We start from the raw sequence: 21,157 nt of genomic DNA on the forward strand, positions 1-21,157 counted from the left end.
AATTGGACGCTATTGCGATCATTTTGAGGCCGACAGCGTCCGTCTACATTACCGGCTCGAAAAGCGAGCGGTTCGGGCGGCCGAGTGGACGCGACACGTGCACGACTGCTGCTGCTGCGTGTTCCAAGTGTTGTAAAGCCCGAACCCCGTGAGAGCGATCTTGTGCGCGACGGCGACGAAAAAGGCTGTCGCGCGAACATATCGCTCATTTTGTCGCTCGTCGCCCCGAAGTGCTATGAGCGACTAGCCAATAGCGCAAAGCCGGAACTGGATGTACTACATCAGTCACGGTATGTGCGAGGATAAGAACCTATATACTGCGAGACCTTCAGAAATACTTTATGCTCCTCTTCACAGCAAAACATATAAACTTAAATTAATAAAGCACGCGTCACGCCAGCTTCGGCGCGTATTTGCTGCTCTCGTATCGGCAACACCGGGGAGAAGTCGTTCGCGTACAGGCGACAAGCGAACGCGACATCTATTGCAACGCAGAGGAGAAGCGCCTCGGGAAACGGAGGAGCTCGACGACGAAGCTTCGCGACCGCTGTTGCCACGCGCGTGCAGCCAACGTATTTTACCCGACAGCGGCAAGTCGTTGCCCTGCGAGACGGGCAACGTCAGGACTGCAGTGACTGCAATGACGTCCGAGCGTCCACTGCCAGGGCATGGATATCCTAGGGATGCGCCGAATATGTCCTGCGGACGTCCCTTGCGAGGGACATCACGGGGGCATGCTGCGTACAATTTACGGTCATATGTCGGGGCCTTTTGACAGTGTGCGCTACATAACGTATATAATTACTTTAGCAGCACACGCTGTGCCTGTCAACGGCAGAGCTCCCACGCAACAAGAACAGATGCAAACGTTACGCGCCCGCGTAAGACTTGTTGCTGGCTCGTTAAGTTGGTTTATGGCATAAACAACATTAAAATAGGAAGAAAAAGGAGCCATCGAAATTTCCGTGAAAATGCACTGTGGTTCCAATTACTTTTTAAACAAAACGCTATTTTATATATTGTAGCACAGAAGTAGATGTAAGGCCCATGTATTTCGTCCCACACTTTGATAAATATGACATGGACAAGACTGAACACCTTAAGAGCTTGTGTTGTTCAGTCATGCCTTTTCCTTTTTTGCGCCCTTTTAATTTTCTTTATGGCTTAGTGAAATGAAATTTCAAACTAAATTGCGTCAGCAGATAGTACTACGTGCGCACGAGCCGCATGCTTCTGATCGTAATTTGAACTGATGAGAAGGCATAATTTTCTTACGGAGCAACTCGAAGCTTTTAGGAGAATCAATTCATGTGTAAACCGCAGCCCAGGTAGCACACAGTCTTAAAAACGTCGATTTCAGGGTAGGTCCCATAAAACAGATTGCTGACCTTTTTCGACGTAAGGACGTGTCGGATTAGTCAGATTATATCTTCTTAAAATCGCATAGAAAACGTTTTCTAAAATACTATGTTTATCCTCGTCTTCTCGAAACCCTATTAAAATCGTGTTTTTGGTAAACAGCAAGACGCTCTGCAAGAAGCGGTTGAGACTACGGAAAAGTACCTGGAAGCATGTGGACTGACGTGCGCACCTGAAAAATCGGAGCTCTTGGTGCTAAGAAAGCGCACAAGAGGCCGACAACCGCAGCAGATACCAGACCCGGTAGTATAGGTGGGAGGCATCATGATTCCGCAGGTTACGACGCTCCGCATCCTCGGACTGCTGATTCAAAAGGACGGGGCCGGGGGAGCAGAGTTGGAAAAAATTCAGAGAACAGTGCAACAAATAACCCACCTTATCAAAAGAGTGACGAGCAAAAGCCACGGACTCAAGGAAGAAGACTGCACGAAAATGATACAAGCGCTGCTCACGAGCATCGTCACGTACGGGACCCCATACGTTGACATGAAGAACAGTCAACGAGACAAAGTAAACGCCCTCATCAGAAAATCATACAAAATTGCCTTGGGTCTGTCCCCCTCCACGTCCACAGCGAAATTACTCAAAATGGGAGTCCACAACACGTGGGAAGAGCTCGTGGAGGCGCACAACGTCAACCAACTGGAGAGACTAAACCTGACAAAGACGGGAAGAGCCCTGCTGCAAGATCTGGGCCACCAAGTCGAGGATGAAAGGCACCTACCTCAGCGTATGCCACACGAGATCAGAGACAAGCTACACATAAGTACCATTCCCAGAAACATATGTTTCTGGGAACATATGTTTCTGGGAATGTCGTACTCGGGATGCATATGCATCCCGAGTACGACAAGGAAAGGAGACAGGCGAGAATATAGGCGCTCAAGCGCATACTCGAACGCACCAGCAGCAAAGAAGAAAACGTTAGATATAGGGATGCAGCTGCGTACAGTACCAACGACCGATTCGCAATCAGCGTGGTCGACGAGAAGGGCGAACAACTTGCAGCCACATCCATACGTGCCAAGGACGCGAGCACTGCGGAAGAGGTGGGCATAGCCCTGGCCATCGCAACGTGCAAGAAGGCCATAGTTACCGCGGTGATGGACTCGCAAGAAGCATGCAGAAGGTATATGAATGGAAGGATTGGAAAGGCAGCACTTCACGTCTTGAACAACACCAAGATAGAAGCAGCACAAATCCTCTGGACGCCGGGACACGAGTCTCTCACGGGGAACCAGGCGGCGCACGCCGCGGCTCGAGATCATGCACGCCGAGCCATCTCCGACGCGCAGAGAACACGTACCAACGACTGTGACGAGGATGATGAACGCATATATCCAAGAAGTACTCGGATATCTTGGCGCACTACAGGAAGCAGAGGCGTTGCTACCCGCCCCTGCATAAGACGATGAGTAGGGACCAAGCGGTAACCTGGAGAAGACTACAGGCTGGAACCTACCCACACGGAACACTGCTGCACGCCATGTACCCGGGCATCTACGGGCGAGACTGCAAGTTCTGCCCGCCGGACACGCCCAACACCTTGCGCCATATGGTGCTTGGATGCAGGAATAATCGAGAAGCACCACCATCATCATCGCCAATAGGCGATAACATGCAGAAAGAGGCGGATTCAGAAGAAGAATTAGAAGACCAGTGGGAGGCTCTGCTGGTGACGCAAGACCCTGACAGCCAGCTGCGGTTAGTGAACAGGGCTCGGGCGGCGGCAGCGAGTTATGGCTACCTGGACTGAGGAGGCCACCCACCTTTGGGCTCAAGAAGCCTGGTCTCACAATAAAGTTTATTTCTCTGTCTCTGGTAGAAAAAATTTTATTATCGCGGCGTAGTCATGCTTGCTCCACAGCCGTTAGAGGGTCGACAAGGCAGTTGCAGCTATAGTAGGATACAACTATAAAAAGCAGCGGTTGACGGTTCCCGTTATCAATGAAGTAGTTGGCTGCTGAGTGCTCATGTGCACGAACAGCTGCAGATATGGTTGGAACAGGCACGTACCCAGAAAGGGGGGGGGGCGCAATCAAGCGGCATAACCCCCCTCTTCCCGCCCACGCCACTCCTCGTACATTCATAAAGCGCCGCCAAATCAATGTTGAGACTTTACAGCTACTCGGCGGTCCACATTTTGCTGCCCTTTTCACTCCTTTTGGATGGCCGTAGTATCGGCATCTTTTGGGGTGTGAAGGCCCGATTTTTCATAGATTCGGTGGCCGCGCCGTTATTTCGAAATGCGTTCAGTTGTCACCATCTATTCAACGGTCGCGCGCATCGCTGTTGCTTCGTTAGTTCAACCGCCTTTTGTTTAGAATGATCCAGGGACTAGGAAAGGGATTCGGTTCTTGGCAGCTGGTCTGAATGCTCATGGGACGAGTTGCGGCCTGAGAAAACACCAATTGCGTTTAACTTTTACTTTTGCTTCATTATTTCCTCGAGTGACGGCTCGCCGCGACGCTGGCAGATCCCCGTAACCATATACCCGCGATATTGGCTAGACAAGGTGGAAAATAAAATAATGCAAAACAGCCTCCATCAGCAAGCACTGCAGTAGCAGTTAAACCCATAAGCAATATGATTGTCACCCGTTACCTCGTCTGGTTTTTTCCCTAACTGTAAAGCACTTTCGTGCAAAATTGGCAGCTGGAAACAAGAGTCGCAAGTAGTTGAGAAATTAAGCGATCTACTAAGGGAGGGAGCCAACAGCAAAACGGGAAGGAAAAACGAAAATTAACAATTTTAACCGTTGTTTATAAAAATATTTATGGATCAACATCTTTTTATCTTAAAAGGACGTATCTGAGAAAAAACACCGACGGAAGTGGAGAACAATTCCATATGTTTTGAGTGACGCTTCTACAGTTATCAGTCGAACATGCCTGACGTAGCCACTTCTCTGCTGTGCTTATGTGGGTGTCTCTAACCTTTTGCGGTGGACGCAGTACGTCTATAGATCCCGTACAACCGCGTAGAGCGCAGGATGCTGCGGCTCTATACCTCTCGCAGTGGACGCAGTACGTCTAGTCTAAACTGATTTATTGTTTTCCTTTAGTGTCCCTTTAAGTTCGCAGTGAAGCACCGCCCACGCCCTCACAACCGCCAGCCACTGTTCCTCCGCGAGGGTGCAAATAATTCGTACTTCAAACTTTTCTTGTTGCCCAAGTAAGGCGGTAACCACAAAAATAAAATTATTAGCGCGTAATAATATATGTTTCTTTTTCTCGCCGATTATAGAGGAATGGCGAAAGCCTAATCCTTTATTGAACTGAAATGAAATACTTGCTTCGCTGCAACTATGGTCAAGTATCTCTTCAGTTGGCAGTGAAGTTATGAGTAAAACGGGCTCAGCAGTGAAATGAACTGTACCGCAGACTTTTGAAGAGTGAAATGCTCAGACTCCATACACTTTGTCCGTGTCTGTACCACACGCCATTGCTTTCGCCGAGAAAAACACTTTTCAAGAACAGCGGACGCTCCGGTGCTATTAAGTACGACGCCGTCTTGAAAAGAACGCATGACGATGATTCTGCTTGCTTCTGTGATTGGCTGACGGAGTAACACAACCCCGCGCGGTCCGTGTGCCTTGGTTGCTAACTGCTGTTTTTTTTTTTTTTAAGTTGTAAGCTACTATAGAGAGCTTTATTTTGCACTTTCGCTGGTTTACTTGTTCTTGGCAGTGTTCTTCCTGCGCTTCTTTCCTGCGCGAGTCCATTTGATGTGGTTTTTTGTTTGCCAAGTGAAGGAGAGGTATCTCACAGGCCTACCTGTGAGATACACCTTATTTCATTTCTCTTTTGCGCGTTTACGCGTCTTTATGGCGAATGGTGGGCGTTATTAATATTTGTACAAGGTACCCCTTCTCATTTGCATAGAAAAGTTACCATGGGTTGCCCCTCCCCCTCGCCCCGCCCCAGAAAAAAACTCCTGGGTACGTGCCTGCGTTGTAAACTTTACCGTTTTCTGACAGAGCCAGAAAGAACGCTGAAGTGGATCGTGCAGATTAGGCGGGACCTCGCCGACACGCTGTCGAAAGGTAAACAAGCGCGGAGAAGTGGAGGGCGATCTAGTCGATAACTCTGAAATTTTATTCATCGAAGAACTTGAAACAAATGAATGCAACATCCTATTCTACATCGGCGGTTTTCCTTTAAAACGGATGCTGCCACATGTTGCAGAATGTGAACAGTGCAACACTGCTTTGTTGGGCTCAGGTGACAGCGAGCACGCGCATCTGACTCTTCTTAAGGAATACAGATGTGAAGGTGGCAGCCTTACATATCGCAGTGAGAATGTTTTGCGGACACTGAAATCATGCGAAGAGCATTTCAGGGGCATCATAAGTTGGACTGAGAGCTTGCTTCACTTGAGTTCGTCCCCTTCGAAGGATGTGGCTGCGTATTTGAGGAAAACTGCGCCCTTGCGTGAAGACCTGACACGAGCACAGCGAGCCTGTAGAGAAGATCCGGATCTCTCCTGTAGTTATGCAATGGCGTCAACGAACATGGAAACAAAAAGTGTGCCGGGGGCCTCCAGTGACCAAACAATACTGGACTGTTTTTTTTTTTTTTTTACTGTATGCATTGGTAGTTTTCTTTGAGAACATTTTATTGTTATATTATTTTGTCCTCATAGAGATGACCCATATTCATGATAAAATACCACATGTGCGAATAAGAGAAGCATTGTGATCATGAGCTGATTAAGGTTCATATTTTTGTAAGGGGGTTATTCTCACTGAAAATGATAACTGTCGCAAGGACACAATAGACAGCATCAATGAGGTGAAATGCGTCAGTGATACTTCATTGCTGATTCGATCGGGCGCTTCTTTATATACAAGGAAGTTCAAAAATGCAAGAGGTCTATGAGAGTAGCGACATGGCTATTACTCTATTTCACTTTCTACGCTCCTAGAGATCTGCAAGAAGTTTTTTTCCCTCTGAGTGGTCGCGCAAAAGAAACAAAGAAAGAAACGTGAGATTCATTTGTGTGAACGTAGTTTCACTCTCTCCGTCAGCTTAAAGAGAAAAAGAGCGGTCTAAACCTTGACGCTACCTCCGTCAAGATTTGTCAGAGCTACGAAGGTGCGCACCATAGGTGGTGTCAGGTTTAAGCCGTATAAGATGGGTCCCACGCGCACTATGCGAAAAATTGTACCGAGCGGCAGACAGGCCCCACGGCCTCCGAGGAGTCCACTGAGGAGAAGTTGCGGTGACAGTGTGGCACAGCTGAATTAGTGTAGCTTGAGCCTGCAAACAGTCTATGAGCACATACATGCGTATTCTGACCTGTCTATTTTGCGCGAAATGCCTTTGGTTGCTCATGCTGTACGCGCGCGCCGGCTGTGCGCTCTGTGGGGAGTGCGATATGTATTGGCGGACGTAGTAGCAGACGACGCGGTTGTATACAAATTGAGAAAAGATATAGCAGTAGGCCCAGATGGGCTAAGAACAGAGACAATCCAAATAATGCATAAGAAACATAAAGAAATTTTCCAGGGCCTCTTTAACAGTTGTTTAAAATGGGGGTATTTTCCAAAAAAAAAATGGAGAGTTAAAAATAATATTAATTCCAAAAAAGAAAAGTCTTGAAGAACCTGGAGATTTTAGACCAATTGCTATTAATTCGATCTTTGGTAAAGTTTTAGAAAAGCTCCTTAAGGCTAGAATATATTTTTATTTGAATAAAGAGAAACAACTATTAAGAAATCAATATGGTTTTAAACAATTAACATCCACAACTCATGCATTAGAGAGTATGAAAAAGAAGGTAACGCAAGCATTATTAGATAAGCAAGCAGTAATGTTAATTTCATTAGATATCAAAAATGCATTCAATTCCATCAACATAAAAATTATATTAGAATATCTGACCCAACATAAATGCCCAGATAATCTGGTTGATTTACTGGCAGCAATTATGAGGGACAGATTCATAATATACAAAAACGGGGAAGTAGAATTAAAATATAAGATTAAGCAGGGCTCGGACAGCTAGGACAGCTAGGACAACAGACGGCCCTTGTAGACGCTGCCTGGGTCAAAGGCAAAGAGGCCTACACCGCCGTGGTGGTCGACAGCCGGGGCGAGGTACGGGACGCCATCACCATCTTCACTAAGGATTCCACGGTGGCGGAGCAAGCCGCGATTGCTCTAGCCATCAGGAACCGTAAATGGTCTTTCATCTATAGCGATTCCAAAGCAGCAATTAAGAGCTTTGACAAAGGCTATGCAGCTGGGACTGCGGCTAAAATTATCGACAAGGTCGAAACTATCAAAACTGAAATCCGATGGTTTCCTGCGCATATGGGACAAGTGGACGAGACTCAGCCCAACCTCAACGAGGTGACGAACGACCTGGCACGAGGACTTGCTTGCTGTGCCGGTCAGAACCGAACCGACGCCCACTACCATTCCGGGGAGCATAAAGATCAGTTACTAACTTACAGCGACATCACTAAATATTACTACTTGGGGCGTAGGCAATTTCCACTGCCACACGTAAAGTTGAACAGGGCTCAGGCAGTGACGCTACGTTTACTGCAAACCGGGACGTACCCCACTCCGTACTTCATAAATAAAATTCACCCCGAAAGAGAAATTAGGAAAGATTGTAACGTGTGCGATGGCATCATTGACATCAGACACATGCTGGCGGGCTGTCCCGCGACTCTCGCCGACCCCGAAGAAAAATGGCTTTACTGGCGCAAGTTGATAACAAGCTCTTCATATCAAGATCAGCTACGGGCTGTCCAGAGGGTTCACGATGACGCCATAAGGCTCGGCCTGGCGGTGCCGACGTGGACGCGGCCCGCCTCGGTCTGAAAAGACCGTGCTTCAGGACACTAATAAAGTTTTGTGAATGAATGAAGCAGGGCTCTCCACAAGGATCACCTCTAAGCCCGCTATTATGGACACTTATGATAGCCGATCCACTAATTAAGAAACTTCCCGAAAGTGCTATTTACAAGCGTTCGCAGACGATATTACAATAATAATAAAAGGGGATTTCAAAAGAAAACTTCAGGAGACAGCAAATAAAACTCTGCAAATAGTAGAAAATTGGGGGAAAGCAAAGAATATTGAGTTTAACCCGGCAAAATCGCAATTCATAATTTTAAAAGGAAAATATAAGAAAAGCCCTCCAATATTGAAATTAGGAGGAGAGAAAATTCAACTAGTAAAAAAATTTACAATTTTGGGGTAATCTTCGATGAAAGTTTTACTTTTATTCAACACCTAGAATACATAAAAGAAGAAGTCATGACTCTCACTTATAATCTGAACAGGTTTACCGGTAAAAACAGAGGAATTAAAGGCAAACAAGTGAGAGATATATACAAAAGGGGAATAGAACGTATAATAACCTATGCTTCCCCAATATGGTACAGAAATATCTCAATAATTGGTAAAAAACTAACATCCATTCAAAGAAAACCTTTATTAGCAATAACGAAAGCCTATAAAACAGTCGCTAATAGTGCATTAAATGTGTTAGCAAACATACCTCCAGTCAACTTGACAATAGAGAAAGAAATTGAAATGTTTAACATATTACATAGAGAGAAACCATTTACTTGGAACAATGAAACGTTCACAAACGAGAAAATAATAAATATTATGGATAAATGGAAAATTCATCCAGCAAATAAAGTAATATTTCACTTCAGAACAACAGTAGATTTGACTGCTACTTATAACATTTTTACTGACGGATCGCGTGATACGACCAACCCAGGAGGAGCATTCATAGTTTTTAAAAACTTTTCAGAAATAATTACAACAAAACAGTATGCATTAGGTAATCATAATAATAACTTTGAAGCTGAAGCTATTGCAATAACTAAGGCGTTAGAATATATAGCAGAACAACATAATAAAGACAGTTACCAAATTATTACAGATAGTCTGTCAACATTACAAGGAATTAACAATTCGGACAACTTAAATCCATATATACAGAAAATAAAGGGAAAAAAGGGTGAAGTAAACAAGGATCATAAAATAATATTAACATTTATAAAAGGGCATAGTGGGAACATGGGTAATGAATATGCAGATGACCTAGCCAAAAAAGCCATTCGATATGGGGAAAAAATAGATTTACCCATATCCAAAAAGTTCATTAGTACTCAGTTGAACAAACAAGTATATGTTAAATGGAATGTTCAATGGAGTCAAGAATCCAATTACCAAAAAAGTTATATCAAAGATTGGATTACAAATATCACTGATATTCCAATCTTATTCTTGGCCAATCATAATATTTCTCAATTTATGACAGGCCATGGCCGGTTTCCGCTCTACCTCCAGAAGTTCAGAATCAGACAAAACAGGATGTGTGCTTGTGGAGAAGAGGCGGGCTCATTCGATCATTATTTAGAAAATTGTGAAATGACCAGAAATCACCGTGATAAACCAAAAATGAAATTTGGACATAGATACAGTAAGAAAAAAATCGAACTTTTAAAGGACAGGGAGGCACTTTTGACTTTGGAGGAGATGGTTGAAGAGATAAATAGCAGGATCTAGGGAAAAAAGAAAGAAAAAGGGAAAAAGGGAAGAGAGAAAGTGTTTATTTTTAAATTTTTCTTCCCAGTTCTTTTTATTTGAAGAAATAAATAAAGCAACAAAACAGATACATCATCTGTTAGGAAGCAAATGACCAAGGAAATAAATTAATCGTAAACTCCTGCACAGGCACTCGATTAGAGCCCAACAAGAGTTCAAAAGGACACTCCCTCATTTTCAATATAAAACAACCTCTTATCCCTAAGTACTTCATTCCCCTGACCAATCTATTAGGCAGTACAAAAAAAAGGAATGAAATGAAAATCGACACCTTTGATACGAGGGCCAAGGTTATCACCAAAGACAATATTGAGAGATTGAGTACTCCAAATCGGTATGACGGCCTTGGCTACCACCGAAGCAGTTCCAACAGGTTCCTAAGCCTTGAAACGGTACGACGGCTGCGGCTACAAGCGGCTACCACCGGCGTAAGGGCATTCACAGTAATCATAGGAACATCATATGGAAAAGTGTTGATTACTCAAAAAAAAAAGAACGAATGAAAAAATCTGACATGATCGGTAGAACGACCATTGCTACCACCGAAGCAGAACATTAACTGCTCATATTTCGGTATGACGGCCTTGGTTAACACCGAAGTCAGATTAATAACTGTCGAGTCCTCGATTGAAACGGTAAGACGGCTACGGCTACCACCCGAGTAAAGAGAGGCTGACAGAAAAGAACATTTATAGAAAGAAGTTGGATACTGACAGGAATTGAACACACATGGTGTCAAAACTGCCTACTCTTTGTGGTCTATAAAACTGGAATTGAGGGAAGCAAGGTTACTGGGCCGGAATTAAACCCTTGGGCTGGAGATGTCGCACTGTTTAGAGAGAAAAGAATAAATCAAGCACTCCTCCAGAGTCTGAGCTTCCCAATCCTATTAGCACTGCGTTTTACAATCCGAGTGAGTTACTTAGGGCAGACATGTCAATTTGGGCCTCTGGAGGCTGTGGAGACTGGCAGATAAAAGGAAAAAAGAAAGGAAAAAAATCTATTCCAGGTTGGAAAGAAGATCCCACGAAGACAGAAGATATAGACAAGACAGACAGGACGACAATTGGAAAGACAAGACGACATCAAGAGAAGACAAAAAAAATGTGTGATTGTAAGTCAAGAAAATACAAGACGGCAATAAATATTGTATAACTATGCATGCAACAGTATGAAACAAAAGAAGACCTGTGTAAGTCAAGACAGGACATCATTATTTGTTATTATGTATTGTGTTTATTTTACTTACAATAAAGCCCGCAGCCATCCGTTCCCTTGGCTTTGGTTTCCCTGGTGGTAGACCCCCCCCCCCCTTTTTTTTTTCAATTACAAAATTATTTGACTACGGATAGTTTCATTTACCTTTCTAATTTGGTTGCCTGCAATACTTAGGTGCAGCAGGCAGGGCTTAGTTTCTTGTTTTAATTATTTCATTTTTTATTAATTTTTATTGCCCAACACAATCTTTATGTCCCTACTAGAGTGTGCACCGTGTACGCCGACGGACGCGCCACTGGTGGCGGCCTTGCGCAGAACACGCGGGAAAGGAGCCTGGCGCGCGCCGTTGTTTGTTGTGTCGTTGATCGTGCTTCTCCGTCTTATTCACGTTTTCAGAGCAAGATAGGCAACACCATTCGCACGTGTGGGGTGGCCAAAGCTTCAGGGAATCTCGAAGAAGAATTGTTGCAGGGTTGGGGGCTCAAATACCGGTGAAAACGTGCTGGCGATACGGTTCTAATCATTCCCGGCAAAGCCTCATCAGCAGGAGCAACGGTAGCAAAAATGGATCGTCGCTTCGAAGGAAAATTTCTTGTTCTCATCCTTTCCTTTGTCTCGTCGGTGTTTTTTTTCAGTGAGGCATATAGAGGCCTCACTGATAGCCACCTAGCGGGCGCTTCCAACAGTACGCGTGGGAGCAGCACCAGACGACAGCCTTTTGCAGCAAGGATGGCTGAAGTTCGCGGCTGCGATCTCTCCTTTGTTCGGACGCCAGACTGCTTCTTCTGCGGTGACAGCTGTAGGGAAGACGCTAACCTCTGTGGGAGCGGGTATGAACACGATGTTACCGGTGTTTGGGATAACATGGTCCACACATACGTGCCAGGTGCGTCCCGCAAACAAACGCCATGAACCCCATTCACATGATTTGAAAATTGTTACAGCGTTGAAACATGCATCCACAAAGTAACAAGGACGAGATTTTGTGGATGCATGTGTTAGCGCTGTAACAATTTTCAAATCAAGTATGCACTGTCAAGAACGGCGAGTTGCGCAACAAGATTGCCACCTTGCCACCCGATTACGACAAGGGGTGCAAGACGCGCACCTCCCCCTCTCCGTCGCTGCAGCTGCGAGGCGTTCAAAGAAGCGACCTTTGCGCTGGAATCCGCCGCCTCCCTCCAGCCCCTTCGACATTGTGACGGGACGAGTTCGGTGTGTGGACAATGATTCCACGCGGAGCTGATTTGACCCGCCTGGTCAAGCTGCCGCGGGAACGACTTATTTTTGTGCTTCTCACGGTTCGGAGTGGCTCGGAACAATGAGCGACGCGCGATCGACAACGACAGTTTCCCGGAACGGCACCCCGTGCGGTTGCCTCTGTGTACGGAATGTGTGTGCCTTTGTGTCTGTAAACTGGTCTTCAGAGCAGCTGCGAGTTGGTGATGTGTAAACGAACAGCCGCCGCGTCGTAGGACCGGCGGATCGAGTGTATAAAAACTGTGGTTGTGCGAATGTTGGACACACTTCTCTTGAGCAGTCATGTTAGACTGGTTCACTTCTCTCATGCAGTCATGTTGGACTGTTACTCTTTTTCTCAAGCAGTCATGTTAGACTGAGTTAATTTCTGTAAATAAACCCTTTTTCCTCGTTCTCGATGAGAAGCAGTTCTTCACTACCTCAACGATCTCAGCGTAAATAAGTTGGACGACGGCATGGGCCAGCTACCTCCGAATTCATGCCGTACTCCAATCTTGGCAAAGGACCACGGACGATGGGATTGAGCCCCCAATCCTGACAGCACTAACTCGCCCACGAAGAAATTTTAATGAAGTACCCATTTACATGTAGTGGAGCTGAACTAGCCGATACATTTTGTTGACTAATGCGATGTCTCGATCGTGTTTTTTGTTATTTTACCCTTGCTGTAATTCTGCTTCTGTACCTCAATAATAAGCACCCGTCGTTAGTGCAGACTTATATATCAAACAAATCCGCACGGTGCGATGGCTGCATATGCCGTTGTGATTTTTCTGCCGATGAATACATGTGACACCGCCGAATAAGTGCAGTCAAAGTCGCCTCAAGAAGAGTAATTGCGAATTTATTGATGGAAACGCGTACACTGGTCAACGAAGTCACCAAACGCACGGGTTAAATAAAAGGGCGTGTTAGCGCTGTACCGCCGATGAACGGCCGTTCCCGCTGTTTTTGCGATTTTGAATTCCCCAAGGGAGCTGCTTGGAAACGTACAAAGCTCAAGTGTGAATTTTTTTAAAATATTTTTTTAAAATGTTACTAGAAAGAGGTGCCACATGACAGATTTAAAGGCAGAGCAGCGCCATTCAAAGTAGATGAGCGCCGGCGGCAAGGCCGGGTTTAGTGCTCTGCGGCGTAAGCATAATAAGAAATAATTCAGTTGAGTACAAAATTCACATGCAAGAATGCGACCTACGTTGTGAAACAAACAAATCACTCGGCGTGTTAAGTCTGCTCAGACAGCATCGAGGTGTGATGCCTTCCCAAACGTGACGCGATCTTTTCAGCGAGAAATGGAACAAAACTACAATATGCAGCAACTATTAGCAATTCTCGCCCTGAACTACCTAATTTCTAAACACATTTCCCAAAAAACCACAATATCTAAGATGCCCTCGGGCGAAAAGATTAAAGCTGTTAAAGAAGCACTCGCTTGGTATCATTCCGATGAGACACAGCGTGATTTACAAACGAGGCAGGGTGAAAACCTCGAAGCTCAAAAGAATCAACAAGAGTGATGCATGAAGCAACTAGTAACAGTTAAACATGTGCGAAGCCATGCATAAGATATATATAAAAACATGAAGTGCGCGACAGCTGGTGCGAGGATTTACCCGGCCACATAAAACTATCAATTTCAGTTCTTGCAAACTTCTGTAGCTTTAACATACAACACAATGCGCTCGTGCAGTCGTGCTGCCTAGCTAGTCCAACGCGGTAGAGAAGCGGAAAACAATATAAGCGGCAAACGGCATTCCGAACTTTAGCGAAATGCCTTTAAACCGCATGCTGCACTGCAGACGAACTTCGTCGCTTACGCGTCTAACTACGATTGAGTGGAAAAGAACACCGAAGCGACAAAGGAAAGGATGCGAACAAGAAATTTCCTGCCGAAGCGACGATCCATTGCTACCGTTGCTCCCGCTGATGAAGCTTTGCGGGAAATCATTAGAACCGTATCGCCGGCACATTTTCGCCGGTATTTGAGCCCCCCACCATGCAACAATTCTTTTTCGATATTCCTTGAACCTGTCGAAGAAGAATTGTTGCACGGTGGGGGGCTCAAATACCGTCGCTGCCAGAGCATGATGATAGTTTGGAAAAAATCACGAGATTAAAGCGCGAGAATGCGGCCATGAGAGAGAACATTAATAGACTAATGGCAGAGATAACAGAGATTAAGGGCGCTAGGAACGCGCAACCCACCGCTACCGTCAACGCGGAAATTCTTGAAGTCCCGGTGGCCGAGGGTAGCGACTGGTCATGACCACCGAAAAAGAGCCCAATAGCTTGTGATCAGGAGAACATGTCACGTAAAGCTAAATCAGAGGTACGCCAGATGTTAACCGCTCTCAGCGAAAGTATAAAACAGTTAGGTGATAGGATCACAGAGATGCAAAGCAAGATGACGACGTTAGAAGCAAACACCAACCAGTGGTTGGCCAAAATGGAATCCTTTCTCGAGTTTTTGTGGGCCCGGTAGCGCCACCGAACCTACTGATACGTCTTTCTGACCCAGCAGCTAGCAATGTAGCCACGATTCTAGCCCCACCTAAGGTCGGTGTCCAGCTCGTAAGAGATGGCTGTGCTCCTTGAGACATTCCGAATTTGGCAGTGGAACTATAGGGGCTTCTCTAGGAAGAAGGCTCCCCTACAGCAATATCTACGAAGTTGTGAAAAAATGCCCCAGGATATCTTATTACAGGAAACCCTCTCACCTGGCATCTCGATGACTGGGTTTTGCTCGGTCGCCGTGCAGTCGGGGGGTGGGGGGGGGGGGGGTATGTATTCTCGTTAGTAAGAAACTCACTCGTGACACATGATCTCAAATTGGCGGGTAGTAATATTGAGTATATAACGGTAGAGATCATACCTGGTCGGGTCAACCGAGGCAGCATATATGTTTTTAACATTTACAGTAGTCCCAACGAAAAAAGGCAATGATTTGAGACTCTGCTCCGCAAGGCCGTAAACCTGGCAGGCTCAAGCCCTCTTATTGTCGCAGCCCTCTTATTGTCTTATTGCCGCTTCATGTCTGGGGTTATAAATATGATACCAATAAGGGCAAGCATCTCTGGCACAATGCCATGAATCTGGCCTTGACGCTGATCACTGACCCTAACTTTCCAACCCGAATCGGGACATCCACGTGTAGAGACTCTACCCTGATCTCATGTTTGTCAAGAACGTGACTGAGGCCAAATGGAATAACTTGGCTGAGAACCTTGGTAGTGACCACTATATTTGTGAGGCGCAGCTTCCTATCGTAGGTAAAACACAGCGCGAATTCTCGTACACGGACTGGGATAAATTCCGCAAGCTTCGGGAGGAGAGGCCTCCCTCAGATTCCCGACCTACCATAGAGCAATGGATGGTTCAGGTCAAAGAGGTCGTTCTGCATGCAACCTCTAAGGTCTCCACCGACCTTCCTGTTAAGAAAATGGACAGCAGGTTAGCCCATCTGTTAGAGGCCAAACAGTCCATTCTCAACAGATGGAAGTGTCAATGACATAATCGTAGGCTATGCAAGAAGAAATCTGAGATTAACAAACCCATTGAGGAGCATTGTGTAACACTCTCTAAACAGCAGTGGGATGAGGTTTGCAATTCGATAGACGGCCAAGCGCGCAATGGTGGTAAAACTTGGAGCTTGCTTAAGCATTTGCTTAACGAGAGTAATACTAATTCTAATCAGAGGCATGTCATTGGTAGAACCATACATGTGGCCGCACGAATGACCTCTGAGGATGAATTAATCCGCGCGCTTGCTGACAAATATCTCCCAGTTGGCTTAGGGCAGTCTCCTGTACATCTCGATAACCAGGGCCAGGCCAATCCCTGCCTGTATACGGAGTTTGGCGCTGAGGAATTTCGTAAGGTTCTACATGGATTCAATGGTAGATCCGCACCAGGGCCGGATGGCATCTCCAACAAGGCGTTGCGAAATCTGGGTGACATATCAACCGCATTCCTTACAGAGGGAATTAATAAAATTTAGAGAAACGGAACCGTCCCGTTACCTTGGAAGAGTGCTCTCGCATAACTCATCCCCAAACCTGGCAAAACACCTATAGCGTTGACAACTTGAGGTCCATCTCGCTTACATTCTGTGTGGGTAAGGTAGCGGAGCATGTGATCCTGAATCGACTCTCCCGGTTCCTGAAGAATAAAAACATTTACCCCCATAGTATGATAGGATCCAGACCAGGCCTATCCACACAGGATACCATGAAACTGATTAAACATCAAATCATAGACAACGACTCTAGCGGCAGTCGGGCCGTTTTGGTATTTGCTCTTGAGAAGGCCTTCGACAACGTTTTACATTCGCATATCCTAGCCTCGATATCTCGGCTCAATCTGGGCGAAAGACTTTACAACTATGTCAGATCGTTCCTCTCGGATAGGGAGGGTACGCTCCGGGTGGCCGGTCTCGAATCACAACTGCTGGAACTTGGCGAGAGGGGTATCCCCCGGGGGTCAGTCATTTCCCCCTGTTTATTCAATATAGCCATGGTCGACCTAGGCAGAAAGCTTCTCGAGATTGAAGGCATCAAACACACTATGTATGCTGATGATATAACTATATGGTGCACAGGAGGCAATGACGGTCAGGTTGAACGAGCCTTACAGGAGGCCATAGACACTGTCGAAACATATCTCGAGCCCACCGGTCTCAGATGCTCCCCCTTGAAGTCGGAACTCTTACTGTATAGTCCCAAGAAACGCGGTCCAAGGCCCAAGGGGTGGACATCGTTAGAAGACAGAGAAATTAACCTATATACAAGAAACGGTTGCCGCATACCCAGAGTCGATTCAATCAAGGTCTTGGGCATGATCGTTGAGTCAGGGGGTACAAATGGCAAGCCTGTACGCAAGCTAACTGCTAAAACTGAATGTGCTGTTCGTTTAGTTCGTAGGGTGTCAAATTGGCATCATGGACTCAAGTAGGATAACCTCATTCGACTAATGCATGCCTTCGTTCTGTGCCACCTTACATACGGGGCAGCCATGCTTCCATGGAAACGGGCAGAGCGGGATAAATTGAATGTACAGCTTAGAAAGATTACTAAGCGGGTTCTCGGGTTACACGTATACACTTGTACAGAGCGCTTAATACAGATGGCATTCCTAATACTCTCGAAGAGATTGCAGAGGCCCAGGAGCGCGCACAGCTAACTCGCCTCACTACAACGAAAGCTGGGAGATCCATCTTGCATTATCTCGGATATCACCCCGATAGAGTGGCGGAGGAGTTTTCTGACGTTCCTCCGTCGATTCGTGAGAACATTACGGTCGCGCCCATAACTAGGAACATGCACCCCGATCATAATCGCTGTAGGAGGAGGGCAAGGGCGGCCAGCATCCTTACGCAAATACACAGTGATCAGCGACAGGTAAGCTTTATAAATGCCGTTCTTGTAAGGGACGTCAGGCGTTCACCATCGTCACTGTCGATGGTCGGCAAGGAATCACCAATGCTGCCTCGGTTCGCACGAAGGACTCTGAAATAGCTGAACAAATGTCTCTTGCACTAGCCCTGCTGCATACCTCACGGGATGTCATCTATAGTGATTCAAGATCTGCAGTCAGAGCATTTGAAAAAGGCATCGTTTTTAAACAGGCCCTCAGACTTCTTGGGGGCAAGGCAATCGCGCACCACTTCATTTATTGGTTTCCCGCACATCAGGGTAAGATAAAAGGTGCTCCTCCCAACCTCAACGAGTCGGCTCACGGGGCTGCGCATGAACTTGCCCACCGCGCTACCCTCGACCAATCGGAAGCCGACTTCCCAAAGAACAGGGACACGCCTTCCACCTACAACGATATCACTAAACACTACTATCTCAGCCGTAGAACCTACTTTGTTCTTCATCCGAAGCTCAGTATAGCTCAAGCATTAACGCTCCGTCTACTACAAACGAATACCTATCCCAATCCGTCGCTCTTACATAAAATCTATCCGGATACTTATATCAGTGCTTCCTGTCCTGATGGTGGAGAAAAGCCATGTTAGACCACATGCTCTGGCGGTGTGCCCGGTCACGCTCTATCATCGATAACAGCTCGGCCAGATGGGAGGCGGTTCTCCGCAGCCCTCTTCTGGCTGACCAACTCTAGGCTGTCCAGCAGACCCACGATGCAGCCGAGAGGCCCGGCCTTCCGGTTTCCACGTGGAAGCGGCCCGCTTCGTGAATACTCACGATCTACAGGTCTTCATTAAAGTTTTGCCATACCCACACCATACCATTCCTTGAACCTTTGGCCACCCCACACATGCGAAGGATGTTGCCTCTGTTGCTCTGAAAACGTGAATAAGACAGAGAAGCACTAACAACGACACAACAAACTACGGCGCGCGGCTGGCTTCTCTCCCGTGTGTTCTGCGCAAGGCCGCCACCAGTGGCGCGTCCATCGGTGCGCACTACTCTATGCGTATAGTAGGAGAATGAGTCCACGGAAAGTGAGCAGGCGCGAGAGAGAAAAGCTGAGGGCTTTTCCTTATTGAAAATATGACTCTGTCTAGGCACTAGGGAGGAGGTTTCTTAGCTCGTGTTGTATGCGCTTGTCCCCTAGACATACTGGCATTGCTGAGTAGGGTCGAGTTTGTTTACGCTCCGACGCTGGCTGCCCGCGCGGTGAAGCAGTGAGCACGGACGCCCCATTTTGTGATCGCTGTATCTGGAGGGGCAAGGTTCTGACTTTTGTTGTGTACGTCGCGGGTCGCTTTTTTTTTTTAGTCGCGACGACAGATTGCACTTTTTACAAGCACTGCTCCAGGAGGGCACATCTAACCGGCAAATGGAGTCCTCAGGGGAGCACCTGAGGTTATATTAAGGCAGGCGGCGCAGGATCTCCAGAGCGCCCAAGCGGTAGCGGGGTATCAAAGCTGGCACGCGCAGGCCTCGGCGAGCCCCAACCCACGGACCAGTCCGGGTTCCAGCTTTGATGTCCCCGTTGCCACTTTGGTGTCCTGGAGGTGCCACCAATAATGCGAAATAATGACACTTTGTTTGAATTAGTAAAAAAAACACGATTGAATAAATATAATTACGTCCAGCCACCAACTTGTGACGCTAAGTTCAGCACTGCCGCACCTCGCAACTTCTGCAACACCAGTTGGAACTTCGCGTATGAAAGTAGGCCGGACAGACTCTGCAAGAGCGCCGCAGGTTCGAGACAATCTGTCCGACACAACGGTCGCCAAATCGGGCGTCAGTGCCCGCTGCTTCACGCCGGCAGCCAGCGTCCGAGCGTAAACAAACTCGATCCCACTTTGTAATGCCGACACGCATAGGGAAAAACGCGTATAAACACGCACTAAAACATACCTCCTCTGTACTGTCTAGGAAGAGTAATATATTCAGAGAAAAAAGCCCCCAGATTTTCTCTCTCGCGTCCGCTCTTACTCGCGCCTGCGCACAAATGGCTGGCGATCACTCAAATGAACGTCTCGTGGCGGAACCGCGCGTACCGGCGGTGGTTACGGCAGCGCCGAGCCGTCGTCTGCTCGACGCACCGTCGTTCTTGTGTTTTTATGCGAAGCATACTAGACGCACAACCACGCTCTTGCTGCGCCGCGCGTGGCCGCGTAGCTACCATATGACGTCATAACAGCTGCAAAAGCGGAGGCTCAACTCGTGCTCTCGCTTGCGGCCGCGTAGCTACATAGCCGAGTCTCAGCTCGTGCGCTCGCCTGCATGAGTTGTTTCTTCATCTAGCCGAACCAAATATAGCCAAGCAACAGCAGTTCACCAGGCTAAACAGTGGTTCAACAACTAAAATAAAGGCTAGTATGCTTCGCATCCTGGGCTTAACCTTAGCTAAGCCACAGCCATTTTTTAAAGCGAAAGCTTTACTTGCCGCGAACTTGCGATTTCGCCGTGATGGTGCTCCGAGGAGGCACATGACTCACAACGCGCGCATCGCCGTGGATATTTCTTTCTCTCGCTCCCTAGTCACTACTGCGCATGCGCCACTAGTAGCACCGAGCAATTGCACGGTGCTACTAGTGCACCGAGCCACAGGTGTTCCGCCGCTGCGCAGCGCCGCTCCTTTGCGTCTCCGCCGTTTGGTATGACGTCACCCTCGTTCCTCGTCGCTGCGCTCACCTCCGCTCGCTTCGCCAGCTGCGTCGCATGCCTGATAACATGTCGGAGGATTGAAAAGGAGAGTTCGCGGTCGCCGCAACCATAGTTGAGGCGACAGTATGGACGGCGACAATTCTGATAAGCAGGAAGAGGCCTGAAATCGACATCGGAACGAGATGAAGAGGAAACGAATCGCCCAGGAAACATACGAACAGCCCGCCGAACGACTGGCTAAACGCCGCACATAGCTAGACAAACAGACTAACCTGGACTTGCAATCAAGTTTTAACTAAGGCTAACCATGCTATGCCTTAGCTTTCGCTATGTATACTCAGGCATAGCCGAGCTAAGCCACTGCCAATTTTTTTTCGTCACATTTTGTACCTAGTATATGCGAAAAAAAAAGAATACAATATAATTACTGCTTTACTATGAATTGAGGTACCACGCTTCCGTCAAACAATGCCGCCTGCACGATGTATGCGCGCGCAGACGGCCCTCGCATTTATGACTATAGTTTGTCTGGTAACTGTGCAGTGTGTTCGAAGAATGAGAGGATGAGCACACCTCGGTGAAAGAACTACTGTT

The 21,157-nt window shown here is 46.9% G+C and overlaps 1 protein-coding gene across 5 annotated transcripts in view; it reads right to left on the reverse strand.

Annotated features, from left to right (window-relative positions):
* Positions 1–21,157, reverse strand: part of dpp (decapentaplegic morphogen) — a 90,737-nt gene that overhangs the window by 2,880 nt on the left and 66,700 nt on the right. Inside the window, exons 1-2 of one of the 5 annotated variants that reach the window (XM_070521526.1) lie at positions 2,882–3,035; positions 582–737 (exon numbers count right to left, since the gene is read on the reverse strand). The exons of 2 other annotated variants lie outside the window; for them this stretch is intronic. In XM_070521526.1, the coding sequence (XP_070377627.1) occupies positions 582–737; positions 2,882–3,020 (295 nt within the window). In that variant the 5' untranslated portion in view covers positions 3,021–3,035. Of the gene's footprint in view, positions 1–52; positions 400–581; positions 738–2,881; positions 3,036–21,157 lie in introns of those variants that run through there. 2 more of the 5 variants (XM_070521529.1, XM_070521527.1) reach the window with 2 other exon arrangements.

This window comes from Dermacentor albipictus, chromosome 7 (assembly GCF_038994185.2).
Source record: "Dermacentor albipictus isolate Rhodes 1998 colony chromosome 7, USDA_Dalb.pri_finalv2, whole genome shotgun sequence".
NCBI lineage: Eukaryota > Metazoa > Arthropoda > Arachnida > Ixodida > Ixodidae > Dermacentor > Dermacentor albipictus.